This window comes from Lagenorhynchus albirostris, chromosome 2 (genome assembly GCF_949774975.1).
Source record: "Lagenorhynchus albirostris chromosome 2, mLagAlb1.1, whole genome shotgun sequence".
Lineage (NCBI taxonomy): Eukaryota > Metazoa > Chordata > Mammalia > Artiodactyla > Delphinidae > Lagenorhynchus > Lagenorhynchus albirostris.
In genome coordinates, this window is record NC_083096.1 from 166,521,639 (window position 1) to 166,539,499 (window position 17,861).

At 39.0% G+C, this 17,861-nt stretch overlaps 1 protein-coding gene across 1 annotated transcript in view; it reads right to left on the minus strand.

The window, feature by feature from the left end:
• Positions 1–17,861, minus strand: part of MACO1 (macoilin 1) — a 56,039-nt gene extending 38,178 nt beyond the window's left edge. The window contains exons 1-3 of the mRNA XM_060141021.1: positions 17,610–17,861; positions 2,799–2,940; positions 1,122–1,248 (exon numbers count right to left, since the gene is read on the minus strand). Coding sequence (XP_059997004.1) covers positions 1,122–1,248; positions 2,799–2,940; positions 17,610–17,689 — 349 coding nt within the window. The 5' untranslated portion in view covers positions 17,690–17,861. The remainder of the gene's footprint in view (positions 1–1,121; positions 1,249–2,798; positions 2,941–17,609) is intronic.

A 17,861-nucleotide genomic window follows, 5' to 3' on the forward strand; every position in this document is an offset into this window, starting at 1 on the left:
GAGAGCCACTAAGAACTAGGGAGATCAGAATGGTGCAAGTGCTTAAAATAACATACAAGGAAAAGCTGATGAAATCAGAAATGCTTTGGTCTACAGAAAAGAAGATGAGAGGATATGACAGTGTCTTTAAGGCTCTAAAGAAATGTTAACATGGATGGAAGATTACGCTCATTCAGTGTGGCTCTAATGCAGGGGTCCCATGTTTGGACTAGAGGGGTGGTCTGTAAGCCCTTTAAAATTAAAAAAAAAATTTTTCTGTATATTCCCATGTGTTTTTCTGGGGAAAGCCCTTTATATCCCCTAAGTGATCAGTGAGTCCCAAGACAGTCAAGACATGCTGGGTCAAAAGTGTAAGGAGGAAAATTCTGGCTCAGTAGGAGGAAGAATTTTCTATTCCCGTTGCCCCAAAACAACAGTAGTAAGTTCCTTGTCACTAGATTTTCAATCAGACATTAAACCACCATGTGCCAGGGATGCTGTGGGGACTCTTACGCCAAATAAGGGTTCAACTAAATGACTTCTGACATTCCTTTCAATACTGAAGCTGAAGGAACATCTTTCCTATTTGGCACATGGCTGTCTTCAAGTCCACCTAAATAAAACCTGCTTCAACTTTTTTTTAAAAAATGGATATCGGATATCTTCATAATGAGAGTTGTTAACTGAAATGTCTACAATCAAAATATCAAATCATAAAGGCTTAAAGTTTTGATTCAATAATAAAAAAATAAATTTTAAAGGTATATTATAATCTATTATGAAAAGGGATCTTTAAAATGTCCACATTTATACACTACCAAATGTAAAACAGATAGCAAGTGGGAAGCAGCGGCACAGCACAGGGAGATCAGCTTGGTGCTTTGTGACCACCTAGAGGGGCGGGATAGGGAGGGTGGGAGGGAGATGCAAGAGGGAGGGGATATGGGGATATACGTATACATATAGCTGATTCACTTTGTTATACAGCAGAAACTAACACAACATTGTAAAGCAATTATACTCCAATAAAGATGTTAAAAAAAATGTTCACATTAAACTCAACTCTAAATAATTTATTCAAGGAAATCACATTTAAAAAGTTTGAATCTAAGATTTCTATCTAAGAAACCATTAAAACTTACCTGTGTGCCATACGTACTGAACCCACACATATGTACTAGCAGCAAAAAAAAGCCATTGTATGGGGATGAACAGCAGACATATTATATTTGACGTGAATGCTACACAAACAAAAAATACTGAGAAGGCCTAAAGGGAAAAACAAAATAAAAAGCATATCTTAGAACATGTTAATTTCAAACAGAGATTATTAAAAGCACGTTGGACAAAATCTCTGAAACTGCTATGCAATAACTACAGAACAAGTTACAACAGGAAATTTTAAATAGTTAAAATCACCCATTTAAAAAGTAGTCGTTATTTTAGCATTAAAGAGTAATCCTATTTATGGCCTCAAATCATGAAGAACTGGACCAGAACAAACAGGTTGATTCACAGTGAGTTTACTTGGACTCCACAGGTGGGTTACCTAAAAGAAACAGAATTTTAACACAGAAAAGCCTCCTCTCTCCTCACAAAATATTACTAAAGAGACTCATTCTTAAAGGATAGGCTGTTGGAGGCTGTTGTGGCAAGAATTACACTGATGTTCGTAATTTTAACAATGCAGCTTCCTCTGGACACATCATTAGCTATTACTAACAGGACATGAGCTCAAAACCATCTTTTCAAGGCATGGATTTGCTCTGACCAAAGCACCAGGCCTGGGTAGAAGAGGTACAGGTTTAAGATGTGGCTCTGGAACACAACAGAACTACAGGTCAACCAAGGGAGCAAGCCCAGGCCTATGCCCTTGCTCTAATCCAGTAGTTCTCAAAACATGATCTGGGGATCCCTGGGGATCTCTGAGATCCTTCCAGGGAGTCTCCCAGGTAAAATAATTTCATAATAATACTAAGGCGTTATCTGCCTCTTTCATGCTCATTTACTCAGGAGTATGGTGGTGTCTTCTAGAAGTTACACGGTAAGTGATATTGTAATCACCTGAGTTCACAAGCAGATATGGAAATCCAGCTGTCTTCTATTAAGCCAGTCATTAGACAGATTTTCAAAAACGTAGTCAATCTTCTAATTATTTTGTTTTGGAAAATACAGTTATTTTTCATTTTAAAATGTAATGTGTATTAACATGTAATGGGTTTATTATTTCTTTTTTTAAGTGAATTAAGTATTCAATTTTTATTTTAAATTTTATTTTATTTTAAATAAAAATTTAAATTTTTTATTTTTATTTAAATTAAATAAGTATTAAAATTTTTTCCAGTTTTAATTTCTAATATAGTAAAAATAGATAGATGTAACCTACATAAATAAAAGCTTTCTGGAGTCCTCAATAGTTGTTAAGAGTGTAAAGGATCTGGAGACCAAAATGTCTGAGAACCACTGCTCTAACTCGAACCCAGTCACAAAGCCAGTGATAGGGGCTCCAGAGGTACTTCAGAGTAGACCTGGGCAATTACTGCTTTATCCACTACTCTGTCTTCCTCCTGAAATCCTCCCTCCCTCCCCTTCTTTTCACTGGAATGGTAGAGGAGGGAGTAAAATGATTTGATCAGTGGGTTTAGACAAAATAGCCTCAAAGGCTAGTTTCAGTCCATAGACCCTGTTACTCAGTACAGTCACCTAAGTATTGCTAATAAAATCTACTTTAAACAGTTTCACTATCAGTTATTGAAGACTTTCTTAGAAGGGTAAATAAATCTTTCACACTTGAAAAATATATATATTAATAAACTTACCAGTCCCTGGTATCTGAAGGAATCATAGACGCTTCTGATGAAAAGCCAAAATGGCCACAGGTATTCAAATCTGAACTCCAGGACAAAATCTGCCAGGAGGACAAGTGCCCACACTACCAGGAATTTCAGGTATAAAAACGTACTGCAAAATATAAAAGAATTCAAGGTCATTTGTGAAGAGCTAGAAAAAGAAAATTCACTGCTTTATTTAAAGAGACAAAAAATATCTTCCTATACTATGAAAACAGTGGAGATAAAGGACAAAAAGAGATGCTGCCATGGCCCACCTAAATTTTAAAAGCTCTGGTGTTCATTCTGAGACCCACAACTACCAAAATAAGATGACCCAAAATGCTTAATTCCATTTAAGATGGAAAAGGCCCACTTAAATCTCACCACTATTTTAAAATGTGCTAAGTATATGACTTCACAATACTGCAACACTCTCAAAATTACAGCTTTCAAGCTGTTCTTCATTAGAAGAAATGTCATGGTTGAGTGGCTTGAAATTTGCTGTTTCCCCACCCCTCAACATCTGTTTGAAGAGTCTTTGAAATTCTTGATGCACATCCCTACACGCTTGAAGAATTCTGTCTTTTTCCCCCCCGTTTCTCCTCTTGCCTCTCTCTATAGTATTCATGTGAATTAACCAAACAACAACCAAATGACTTCCCAAAACAGACAGAAATTAACTTAGGGAGCAGATGCCAATCACTTCTAAGGGCTGTGAGGGTACCAAAATGTACATTAAAGAAAAAAACCCTGAAAGATCCCAGCCTTGCTCTAGCTGAGATGTTAATGGGTGCTCCCACTTCCCTCTGGACTTACGTTAAATAGAAACACACCTTGATAAGCCAGTCAGAACACATATCTAACCACTGTGATATCTCAAAGAAAGGTAAGGACCTGGATTAAAAAATATATTTTTCATATAATCTAAAAGCCCATTCTTCCAATTCATTAGTTGTATCATAGATAACAGAAGCTTTCAGACTCTACCTATTAATAAGCCCCTAATTCTAGGTCTTTAATCTGGTCATTTCTGGAGCAGGTTCAATTTAGGTATTTTTTTTAAAGGTTTTCTAAGATATACAGATGGGAAGTACCTAAAATTCACTTTGACTCGGGCAACAGCCTTGCATGGTGTTTTGCAATACAAACATTCCAATATTGCTGATTAAATTAGCTGTCTGAATATACAACATGAACAATAAAATCAAAACTTTTAATAAATAATTTTGAAATATGTTAAAATAAGGTACAAAAAGACTTATATTCTTGGGGGTAAAATTAACAAAAGCAGGATCCAGCACTGAGGCCTCTTTCTATGCCCTATAAAGCCACACAGGTAAAAGATGTCAAGAACAGACACATATGACCCTTAATGTTACAGTATCATTATGATACATAATTTGCAACTAGGGTCAATTTCTAATACTAATTCTTGGTAGAACTTCTTTGGGCACAACAGTAAGTTTTGATTAAGAGGTTTGCTGTAGAATCAAGGAACCCAAGGCAAACCACAACACAAGCTTGAATCTTTTTTTCCCCCCATATATTTATTTATTTATTTAGAGGCTGCATTTGATCTTCATTGATGCGCGCGGGCTTTCGCTAGCTGCAGCGAGTGGGGGCTACTCTTTGTTGCAGTGCACGGGCTTCTCACTGCAGTGGCTTCTCTTGTTGCGAAGCACGGATTCTAGGTGCGTGGGCTTCAGTAGTTGTGGCACGTGGGCTCAGTAATTGTGGCTCGCAGGCTCTAGAGCGCAGGCCCAGTAGTTGTGGCGCACAGGCTTAGTTGCTCCGTGGCCATGTGGGATCTTCCCGGACCAGGGCTTGAACCCGTGTCCCCTGCATTGGCAGGCGGATTCTTAACCACTGAGCCACCAGGGAAGTCCACAAGCTTGAATCTTAAGTCCCACCTTTTAGTTTCATTAGAGTCATGTTAGCCAGATGAGGACAGAGCTCTCATCCTCATTCATTAAATCCATCACTGATCCAGTGGAGAGTAAGGCATAGTTTGTTAGAAAGAACAACTGAGACACGCAGGCATTCAGGAGCACAAATCTAGTTTGAAACTAGATTTCCAAGCTTGGCTTTAAAAGTAAAAGGTTTTGGGGCTTCCCTGGTGGCGCAGTGGTTGAGAGTCCGCCTGCCGATGCAGGGGACATGGGTTGGTGCCCCGGTCCGGGAGGATCCCACATGCCGTGGAGCGGCTGGGCCCGTGAGCCATGGCCGCTGAGCCTGTGTACCCGGAGCCTGTGCTCCGCAACGGGAGAGGCCACAACAGTAAGAGGCCCGCGTACAGCAATAAATAAATAAATAAAAGTAAAAGGTTTTTTCCTTGTTTCTAGAATTGTTTCTAGGTTTTAAAGAAGAAATAATAGCCTTTCATCCATATTCCTAAGGCATTTAAGAAATGTCATGGAAATGTATTTACTTGTCTGATGAATCCTTTTCCCATGGGGCTGTGTGTGGAATGTAGCCGAATAAGACATGGTGGGTGCCTCATCATGTCTAGTTGTCACTATTCCCCAAGTGGAGAAGACAGAGTTCTACCGACTGCTCTCTGCCCCAAGTGCTCCCAGGCATGGCAGGATCCTAGTCTAGCTGGCAACAAACCATTTCACTGTATAGAAAGCATTATCCTAAGAATGGCAGCCTGTTGAATACTTTTTAATAACTCAATCATTTAAACCTAAGGCATTACAAAAACGATCATCTTTGTTACAGTGACTACTCATTTTCAATTCTGTAACTTCAAGGGGGTTCCTTTTTATATATTTAATTTCTTTTCAAACAGCTGCTTTCATACCTCTGATGTTCCTGGACACCCAGTTCTTATGGAGTCACAGTTTGGAAGTACAGATATCTAAGGAAACTTGATCTTTCACAAACATGTGCTATACCCTCAGCTTTCCTCAGGCTCCCCTTCTAGGTGGGCCTGCCTCTAAAATCAAGAGGCAATCTTAATTAACAGTTGATTCTACTCTAGGACTAGTTTTAAACTTTATAGATTCATTTCAATCTAATAAGAGTTTTAGAAAGTTTAAGACAGTTGCCTGATTCACTGAGCCTTCTATATCAGTAAATTATGCCTATCATCCTTCTATAGGTACATGTACAAAATTTAAAAGACAAGTAAACTAAAATGACTGCTCATCAGTGTAGAAAACCTGACTAATTCCTTTCCTTCCATATTCTGAAGGTCATAAGATTTTGCCAAATCCAAAGAGATGACATTCTAAAGGGGGAGAAAATTTTAGACAGGTTTTTTTTTAATATAAATTTATTTATTTTATTTTTGGCTGCATTGGGTCTTCGTTGCTGCACGTGGGCTTTCTCTACTTGCGGCGAGCGGGGGCTACTCTTCATTGCAGTGCGCGGGCTTATCATCGTGGTGGATTCTCTTGTTGTGGAGCACGGGCTCTAGACACACAAGCTTCAGTAGTTGTGGCATGCGGGCTTCAGTAGTTGTGGCTCGCGGGCTCTAGAGCGCAGGCTCAGTAGTTGTGGCGCATGGGCTTAGTTGCTCCACAGCATGTGGGATCTTCCCAGACCAGGGCTTGAACCCATGTCTCCTGCGTTGGCAGGTGGATTCTTAACCACTGTGCCACCAGTGAAGCCCCTAGACAGGGTTTTAAACCCTTAACATTCCAAAATATTTCTTTTAAACCATGAAAAAAATATGATTAAATATAAAATATTTATATATATATAGTTCATAATATGCCTTATGGCTAACTTGCTGTTACTTTAATTCTCTGATCCAAATAAGTTTACTAATTACTATAAAATATCTTGAACAAAAATTTAAAGCAGAATTGCAACAAAAAGATACTTTCCATAATAATATATTGAAACAAGGGCAGACCAATAATGTCTTCTGATGGTCTGATTAGCTTCTACTCTGGGTGCCAGTGAAATACAGAAGAGATATGCAAACATTAGGCTTAATGGTGGTGACTCTTTCACAGTGAACATTAACGATAAGATTCTTTTTTCCCATTCCATTCCCAATAGAATTCCCCATTCTACTCCTACCCTTGCCATTTTTTTTAAATTGAATCTATTTAGCAATACCCTCCATCTATGGATTAATCACCTATGATTAATGAGAAGTAGTATTGAACATTCTTCTTTTTCCATGTAAAGTGCACCTTCTCTCTAGTATCTCTAGCTGCTTGTCACTTAGATCATTTTCTGGAGCTCATATAATTACCACAGGGTGGCTATCAATCCTCAGTACCTGACCTTTTCCCTAGGCAGACTAATGGTCATTTAGTTCACTTGGGCCTCACCACAGAAATGAGTCTGTGGAATATTTCACTGGCTGTGCTAGTAGTCATCTATCACAATCCCAAGCTTTCCTGTTCTCTCCGTAACAGCAACTGTGAATCCCTTTTACTTTTCAGTATGTAGCATGATACCTCTTGAAACAAACTGCTTTGTCTCTACTGTTATTGAATACTTCTCCCTATTGGACATCACTTCCAGAATGTTTGCCCAGCCTCTTGTCCAGCTGGTACCCTGCTAAAGTCTTATTATATGTAATTACAGTTTTGCTACTCAAAGTGTGGTCCATGGACCAGCAGAATCAGCATCATGTATGAGCTTTTTAGGAAAGCAGTATTTCAGGGACCACCCCAGGCCTATTTAATCCAAGGCTGTGTATTAACCAGATCCCTAGACCCTTTGTGCATACATTAAAATTTGAGAAGTATTGGTTTATTGTATAAACTTCTCATACTCATAGAACTTCCACTGAATTCCACAATTTCTCAAAAAGAAGACAACGATCTACTCAGATCATCAGTACTTATCTCCAAACTGTTAGCTATCCATCCCTCAACTGGGAACATTCAAACTGTCCAGGGTTAATTCTTCCATTTTTCTACATTTCTTTCTGAGTCACAGACAAGATCCTTACCTAAATACAACTTTAACTAAATGAAGCACTTCCATTACTACTTATCCTTCAGCACGCAGCATGAACATCATTTCTTCAAAAAAGGCCTCCCTGACCCCACAGTAAAGACTGTTACCCCATTATATGTTCATATAGCATCCTGTACCACAAGAATCATGTTATAATTAAATAACATTTTGTATAACTAATTGTTTAAATGTAAAGTCCACAAGAAGAACAAAGGAGCTGCCCATTTTGTTCCCTGCTTTATTCTTTATAGGGAAAGATAATGCACAGGTGACTAAGAAGGGTGTCTGAACAAAGCAACACCAACGAAGATAACAAATACAGTTGCTGCCTGAAGGATTACCATGCACCTGCTCCCAATCTGTTCTCATTATTTTTCCCCTAGGAAGAAAGAAATCTTATCAGCCTTGCTCTGGATGCCAGACTATCACTCCATTTAGCCTACCTGCCACTGGTTCTGACTACTGTGGGGGTCCTCAAAGTATCTTCTATTAAGCCTAACATTAAAGAAATCTGCAAAAATGTAAAACCACACCACTCTTCTCATGCATTTATTATTGTTATTTTTATATGAACTAGTAATTATTTAAAATTTTTGTCTTAATTTCTAATCCAGTAAAATTTTTAGATATAATCCGTACAAACCAAAGCTCTTTGGGATTCTCAATCACTTTTAAGAGTATAAAGAGGTTCCAAGACAAAAAGTTTGAGGCATGGTGGTCTATAGAAAGTAGTGCACGAGCCTCGGGACCAGAACCACTGCTACGTTCTGCAACCACATCCTTGTGTAAAATCCAGAAAAGGGGAGCAGGCTGAGAAGACCTAAGCTGTTCTGTATTTTTCTTTTCTATTCTGGGCCTCCTGTAGACTGCAAAGGAAACCATTCTAGAGTCAATCACTCACACACACACACACACACTCATGCTTATACACATACACAGCCACTGGAATGACAAATCTAACAGTGTGAAATATGTCCAATTTAAAAAGAAAAAAACCCTAGAATGGAAATCACTAAAAAAGCTTTTAAGAATTGTGTTGTATAGTATTTTTCTAAAGTACTATATGACTATTAAGATATCAGGAACAAGTACTGTAACCTAATGTAACTGGAAAGTTTAGAGTTTTAGAATTTCTGCTTCAAAAACACTTTTAATAGTGTGGACTCTATGGGGTTTGGGATTAAAAGAGGTAAAGAAGACAACAGGAGAAAGAAGACAACCCACAGGCCCTAAAAAATTGTGTTAACATTGTACAAACATTAGAAATTCATTTTATAAACGAATCAAGTATTATGCTTCATATCTTTAATAGTAATAATCATCTACCTAATCATACCTTATGTTTATATCGCACTTGTGTAACTCTTCCAAAAGCTTTCATATTATCTCATTTTATCCTTACAACTATGACATAAGCAAGGCAGTTATTATCATTTTATAGGAAAGAAAACTGAGAAACAGGGAACTAATAAGCTGCAGGACACTGTTGAAAGAGCACAGGAATGGGAGTCAGGAGACCGCAGAGATCAGAGTGAATTCTACATGCACTGCTGTGTTGCTGCTAAAAAATTATAAATAAATTTCTATGTAAAGAAATGGACATGATTAAATAAGGAGAAAAACCAAGAAACTTTTGTGTAAAACAGAATTCTATTTTTGTTAAGAAAGAACTATATATGTTTGTTTATATGGATCAAGGAAGAAACCATACTTATGAATTATATAACAGTGCTCATTCCAGGGCAAGAGGACTAAGCTCTTTTCTGTTACACTTACACATTGTCATACTGCTTTAATTTTTTATAACAAGCATGTATTGCTTTTATTTTCTTAACTCCTCATTTTGAAATCGTTTTAGACTTACAGAAAAGCTGCCAAAATAATACAAAGAATTCCCTTATATCTTTCCACCCAGATTTCACAAAAGGTAAAACATTTTATCAAGTTTCTATCATTCTCCCCCTATATATGTATACGTAGTTTTTTCCTGAACTATTTGAAAATAATTTGCAGACATAATGTTCCCTTACTCCTGAAATTCTTGAAAACAAGAAAATTTTCTTATATAACCACAACACAATTATCAAAATCAGGAAATTAACACTGATACAGTACTATTATCTGATCTACAGAAGTTATTCAAATTTCAGGAATGAACTCACTAATGTCCTTTATAGCAACAGATAGATAGATAGACCCATTGATCAATCAATTCCAGTCCAGGATCACATTTTGCATTGTTGTCACATCTATATTGGATTATTTAATGGAAAAGAGATTCTCATTTTGAGAAGGAAAAAAGATTAATGGCCTTGCACAAGACACTCCTGGTACCTGTTGCTTCACCTGAAAAATGAAGATAATGACACCTGTCCTTCACGTAGTAGAGAGTTTGAGAGCACCATAAGAGTTATTACACATAAACACCATTCAGAAAGGGTGAAGTAGCACAAAAAGTAAAACAAAAAGAGGACAGACTTTGGGGTAAGGCAGATAGAGGTCTCTATCAAGTGGTGAAACCTCCTGTAATCTCAGTTTCCTCACCTGTGAAACTGAAGTTAATATCCTTACTGGAACTAAATAACAGAATGAAGATAAAATTATAGTAGTAACAGCAAACAACTTTTTGAGCAGCCCTGTCTGTGTCAGGCACTATGTTAAGTATTTTACGTGACTTATCTCAATTATCCTTATAACAATCCTATAAAGTAGGTAATATTATTTACTATCTTCATTTTACAGATGAGAAAACTGAGGGTTAAAGCAGGTAGATGACTTGTTCAAGATCAAATAACTAGTGTCGGGGACGTTAATCGAACACAAGTTCATATGATGTTAAAGCCCATATGCTTATCCATCACATTGGACTTTCTCATCTCTTACTAAATGTTTGATAAATATTATTTCCCTTCTTTATATCCCTTTGTGTATACATATTCAAGTTACAGAATTCTTTTTTTTAACTAAATTTATTTATTTATTTATTTTTGGCTGCGTTGGGTCCTTGTTGCTGCGCGCGGGCTTTCTCTAGTTGCAGCGAGCGGGGGCTACTCTTCATTGCGGTGTGTGTGCTTCTCACTGCAGTGGCTTCTCTTGCTGTGGAGCACGTGCTCTAGGCATGTGGGCTTCAGTAGTTGGGGCACGCGGGCTCTAGAGCACAGGCTCAGTAGTTGTGGTGCTCGGGCTTAGTTGCTCCGCGGGATGTGGGATCTTCCTGGACCAGGGATCGAACCCGTGTCCCCTGCATTGGCAGGCGGATTCTTAACCACTGCACCACCAGGGAAGCCCCCAAGTTACATAATTCTTTAATTCTCCAAGAGAACCAAGTTTTAAAAAAATGAGCAGATGTGCTTTATGAAAGAATAAACACTCAGTACCTTAATTCATAAACTATGAATTTGTAAACACACTATGAAGCTCTGCAGAAAAAGATGTTAAAGTCAAATGCTCTTTACAGAAATAGCTATGGCACAAAAGATAGGACAATTCAAGACTGCTTTCCAACAATATTCACACTCATAGAATGGTCATTGTAAAAGAGAAACATGTAATTTAAAAATAAAAAGACAACTCATTTTTTAAAAAGCCAGAAACACAATGAACCATGAGGTATAGTTTGTCAAGTCTAGAAAAACACAAGAAAATAATACTTATTACATCTGAGACAGAAGACTCCAGCCTTAGTATCTCTCTCATCTGAGACAGGAGTTTTTGTTTGACCATGAACATGGCCCCCATTTTCTCCAGAGCTCCTGACCTCACTACAAGATGGCAAAGTACTGACTTTAGTACTGAGCAGCTTATTTGGTTTTTAAAAGTGTTTTGAAGATGAGCAAAGTAATAATATAATTTAAAAACAGAACGAGATTATTTCTAGTCACCTCCCCTGTGGTGGGTAGGAAACAGATCCCAAACAGCCTTAATAAGTCAGTGATCTCTATGGATACACCTGAAGTGGACTAGATGCACCATTTTAATCCACTAAATGCAAAACCTCTAAAACAGAAATGGCAACAGAGGAGATGGGGTGAGGGATAAATTACTTCTGATGTTATAACCCCATGAGTCAATGTGAGCATATCATCCTTAAGGGCAGCAGAGGGAAAAATACAAAGGAATGAAAGCCAGTGCTATGAAGGGGCTTCAAAGTCTGGGGGTGACAGGCATCTTAGAAGGTTGATGAGCTGAGGCCAATTTGATGTCAGTTAAATTAAATGCCAAAATAAAGATTAAAAGCCTCAAAGAATATACTTTAACAGCTGATTACATTTTTTAAAGTTTCCATTACCAGAGTGCATTTGCCTGAAGGTGAGAGATCTTGAGGAAGTAGTCACTCCTCAGGTATTTGAAGAAATCCACGATGGGGAAAAAAAAAGTCCCGCAGAGGCTATGTGTTTCTACCGTTGGTAAGCACCGTTCTACTCATGCAGCTTGTTGAGCAGAGAACTTGTTTTTCTTCTGGACCTATTTCTTGAAAACTATCCAAGTAAAATAATTACACCCAAATCTGGGAAGCCTAGAGAATAAAGTAAAAACTATATTTGAAGAGCACACTAAATTTAATGAAGAAAAGTAATCCAATTATAGTATTTCACTTTGATCTCAACTAAGTTTATAAAATTTCTATCTGACCCTCCAGACTCCACAAGATACATGTTATATCTCGTTATAGCCCCCTAAGTATATCACCTAGATGGTAGCCTAGAAAATGACAAAACAAAACACACATACACACACATAAAATCCCAAAGGGTTAATACGGAGGAAATCTGGGAGAAATGGCCAAAGAAAAAGACTCTGGAAATAAAAGTGCTTATAGAACATGGATTGGGTCCACAATATATAGGTATATAACAAGAAAGTGAAAATAATAAGCTATTAAGTCTACCATTAAAATCAGTCTCCAAATCTAGTGAGGTTCAAGAAAAGCCACGAGGTATCAATGTGAAGAAAAAGGAAGAGTATCATTCACAAAACAGGAAGCTTTTAAGCCAATAATCTGGAATAGATCACATTCCCTCCTTTCCCTGCCTCAATACATAGCAGCAACTTAAAGGGATTTTCAAAACATCTAATGAAATGAAACTGCCAAGAATGCTCAGACGAGAAGAATCATAAATGAAAACTGGAGGAAAGTACTTTTTTTTTTAAGGTAGTATACTACTAGCAAAAATTAAGTACAAAATTCAGTGTGGCAGATTTGTTTCAATGTATTTCACAGAAACTGCAAATACAAGGGTTTAGCTCAACAGCTCACTAGAGGTGGGTGAAAACATTTCAATTTCTAATTTCTCTATTGTACTTACCCCCCTACCCAATACCCCTCTAAAACAATACCGCATTTATCACTTTTATGTCAAGCCCAGCATAGTTGAAGTTAAGGCCTACCAAGATTACCAAAATGTTTTTAGGCTGTGAGGTTGCAACACTGGTATCTGGGGTTTCAGTTGCAGAACACATGTACACTCAAGGCAGCCAAGGGTCATGCCAGCCTCCCGTGGCTTTAGTAAGCACAGCCCAAAGGAGTCTAAAACCAGGCTTAGGAAACATCATTAAGGTGGGCAGGAAGAGCAGAGAAGTGTAATCTCTGGAGATCAGATTATTTAGACAAGGGTCTGAAAAAGGAAATTAGGAAGCTGAGAAGTATGTAAACTTTGACCATTTAGAAAGTCAAAGGCCAGAAAACTCTTCTCTGAAGTAAGGATGGGAAAAGGTACTGTATATACCAGGGAAGTCTCGAGTCCTAAAACGTAAAAGTCAGGTACAGTACTACACTGCTTAAGCTTCAGGCAACATACTACAAGGAGAACCCAGCACACCATGACAGGAAGTATCCAGAAATCCACCAGTGAAGGAATGCTTCCTTCAACCACCAGTAACAAAGCTATAAAATAATTTCCTGAAGCTTAAAACACCTGCCTTACTTAAAATTCTTATATTACTTACTTGGGTAAGGAACAATTTTAACTGCAGAGACTTTAAACATAAATGTTTCTGCCTCTGTCTTCTACTCACCACACCTTATCTCCTCATCTTCCTATTATAAAATCATTAATTCTCAGAGAGGAGTAGGGAGCCTGGCAAGATGAAAGGTGAATGAACCACCCGGAATTCCCTTAAGCCTTTTAAAATCTACATAGCACTCCAACCCCACTTCACCTGGAGAATCACTGCATGGAGTAATTAGATATTACTTTTGGGAGCGTCTGGTGCATGTGTGAAGGCAGACACAGGGAGAGAGTCACTGCCCTAAAACCCGAGGACCTCTGAAATGTTATAGTTATGTAGAGTTATTCATTTTACTTTCTCTTATTAATAACTTTTTTTCATAATTTCCAAAGTACTTTCACATCTATTTCATTTGAGTTAGAAAATACATATTCCCTCACATAGTGGCAACTGTGTACTGCATCATAAAATAGTACAGGGCAAAATTGTTAATGCATCAGGTGAACCACTAAAACAGCAAGCGAAAATTTAATTCAACTAAAATATTCTTACTTGAACAGAACTCAAAGTTCTTTGGAACCTCAAAACCACTGTACAAATTTAAGAGGGCATTATTATGGCCTCCTAGACTGTAAACTCCTGGAAGACAAGGAACCATGTCTTATCCTGTATCCTCCATAATTACCAAAACAACGCAGGTTCTTAAATGAATAGAATGGATTGGTTTATATTCATTTATTTACTAATTCACTTGCTCAACATTTACTGAGGACTGAATTCCTATTCTCTGTCAGGCTCTATACTGGCTCAGATTTTTTGAAAATGACATTGATTTTAGCTCATAATAATATAAAAGAAAATAATCACCATTCCTATTTCCTTTCTCTTATTTTTGATTACTAACTTGACCGGAATAACATATTTCTATACATTTCAGTTTTCAAATGATGGGCATATATATAAATGTAGGTAATACTAACATAATGTTAAAATCCATTTTCCATCTACCTTACCCCTGAAACAGAATTCTACCACAGCCATTATAATGACAATAATGATATCATTTGACAATCACCTCAGTCACAGTTGCTGGATTGGAGCCCATGATTAAAAGCATCTCAGCAACAGGATTTTTTTCCAGCAAGACCAAGCAGAAACTGACCCCTTGTTTTGACTACTCAACTTTTGTTTGATAGTTGTACCAAACCTTATGGTCTTTCCTGACTCCTTAAAAATAAAACAAATATGGTAAACTGCGATAACTACATGCTAAATAATGTTTGTATTAAGCATGCTAGAATTTACAGAGTTTCACAAACTGTACATTATTTCCTCTCAGTCCTCAAAACTCACTTAGGTGAGAGAACTGGGGCTCAAAGCGGTGGATGCCCTGCCCATCCCACACAGCAGAGCTGGGACACTGAGTCTGAACCTAGGTCTCCTGACACTCCCAGTCTAGTGCTCTCTTCACCACAGCTGCCTCCTTGCTACGCCAAGCTCAGAGAGCTGTGCAGACTGAGAACATGAAAATAATAAGTCCATGAAAAGTTATGCTGTGAAACAGTAGATAGTGGTTATCAAAACTGTCAACGGAGCCTGAGAAAAAAACAAAGCTCTCTATTTAATGAGATAAAAATTGGCCAGACACTGAGAAACAAAATGGGCAATGGTGTGAAAAACAATTTAGTGTAGACTTAAATGTGATGATTAACAGAAATTTGATACTCACAAATCCTCAAACACCTAATTTGTAACTAGCCCATTCATTCTGTCTGCTTTAGAAATAACTGGAAATTTTCTAAATCTTTTTAAAAACAAAATTGTAAAAAAAAAAAACAACCCCAACACTATGGTCTTGTTCTTCAGACAATAATATTCCATAATATAATACTCCATAATATACACTAAGAAACAGATAAGTGAATTGAAACACTCATTTGATATATGATGCTCCAAGAGAAAAGAAAGTAGAAATATATGTAAGTTTTTTATTAACGTTTAACCTAAAGAATGTGAAACAGAGAAGAGTAAGGATATTTGAGAGCTGAAGTACTGTTGGTTTTTTAAACTTTTACAGATGAAACTCTGAATAACTTGCATAGAGCATTTACTATTAACCTTTAGGGTAAGAAAATTCAAATTCCAAAAGTTCATCAGTAAAATAATAGACCTTAATTAGACAATAAATTCACTTCTTCACATTGATGCACACTGACTGAGTGGTTACTATGGGGCAGGTACTAAACTGGGCATATTTGTTCAAATACCAGAGAAGTTGAAATACAACAGAAAACATGTAAACAATATGGGATTCCCAATCTTCTCACTATAAACAGAAGTACATCATCATATGTTACTGTAAATAGCAGCCATTCAAATGGCACGGTTGTCCTTGCTTTACCAACTCTGTTTAATACGCTTTTTCTATTCTTGTGTCACTATTAATATTAAATTGTTCAAATCTTTTTCAATAGGCAGGGGGGAAAACCCTTCCTTTATTCAAGAATTATAGTCTGTGTAACTTGAAGAGAACTTTCCCCCACCCATTAAATCTGTAGGAAAAATGGTTTTTGCTTTTACAGTTTTAGTTTAAATGGGCAGGTTTGATTGATTCAGCATGGATTTTGGCCTGTTTTACTCACTGCTGCACCCTTACTAGCTAGAACAGGGCCTGGCACATAGTACATGTATTTGTCTAATGAATGAACTCTTCCTATGATCTGCGGCTCATTACATAAGGATATAGCTAAAAACTTTTTATTTCAACTGACTTCTTAACCCTTTTAAGCTTGAAATTTAAAAAAACACCCAATGTTTACATCGGTCAGCTGCTTGTGGAAAGGATCATTTTAAATGTGTAAACAGTAGCATGTGCAAGGTGTACAGCTATGCTAAGGCAACTTGGGTGTTATCAGCTACCTCACATATTTCTCTAAGTCCCACAGCTAGAAGAGCTAAACTGTAAAACACCAATCAAGCTTATATGCACATCCTGAGAATTCTCCTTTGTAAACTAATTACTTCTCCTCTGAAATCATTTCTTTATCAAGGCAGGTACCATTCAGAATTAACATTGTGAGAACCAGAAAATAACAGTCCTACACAAATTTTGCTTAGGGAAGCTGGGATTCTCACTAAGTTGCCCCATGAACCTGTTGTCCTTCTACCCCTCAGTCCTGAATTCAATTTCTATTTAAAAGGACACTGCTTTGTTTTTGGAGAATTAAAACAAACTAAAAACAACAACAACAAACCACGCGAGTTTGAAGAAAATCCTTTTTAAAGGGGTCGAATAAAACTATCTGCTTGGAATTGTCAAAATAATGCTGCTGAGAAAATGATCATCACTCCTTCTGAGTCTGGAGCGGGGCCACAGGCCATGATTTGGGGGTATCGGCTTCAGCCCTCGGTGCCAAGTTTGAGATTCCATAAAAGTAGTAAAAGGCGAAAGGGGGCAACGTGGCCACCTGCCCAGTCCGCAGAGGGACCGCGGGGCCACTGTCTGCTCCCAACTTTGTCAGCCTTCCCCCGCACCAGTGCATATGGTCCACGCGCCTCCCGACTCAGGCCGGCGACTCCCGGGCCGGAGCGGGCTGGGGGACCAGCGGAGGCCCTTCAGCCCCTAGAGCAGCCCCGAGGGCCCGGCGGCGCGGATGGGGAGGGGGTCACCGCCGTTGGGGACAGTCCCAACGGCGGCTCGCGCCCGCCGCGCCCTCCCAGCCGGGCCGTCGGCCCTCGCCACGCCCCGCGCCCTCGGGGCGGACCCCGGCGGGCCGCCCGGGGCCCCATGGGCAGCGCTCCTCCGGGGAGCCCCCGGCAAGGGCGTGAGGCCTAGTCGGGGTTACATAACGGGGCTCGGCCCCTCCAGAGACGGCCGGGGGCCGCAGGGCCCGCGCCGGCGGAGGCGGGGGCGCCGCCGCTCACCTGCCGTAGATGCCCTCGGTGATCCGGTTCCGCTTTAGGGGGCGGCGGAGCTTACTGCACTCGGTGTTCCGCCGCTTCATCCTCCCGCTGGGGGGCCGGGTGCCCGCGCCGCCGCCGCCTCTCACCTCAGCCGCCGCCGCCGGCCCGCCCCGCGTCGGGCCTGGACTCTACCCCTGGGGCCGGTCACACAGACATGGAGCCAGCACCCGGGGGGAGGGGGTGGGACGAGGAGGTGTGGGCTCAGCGCTTCCT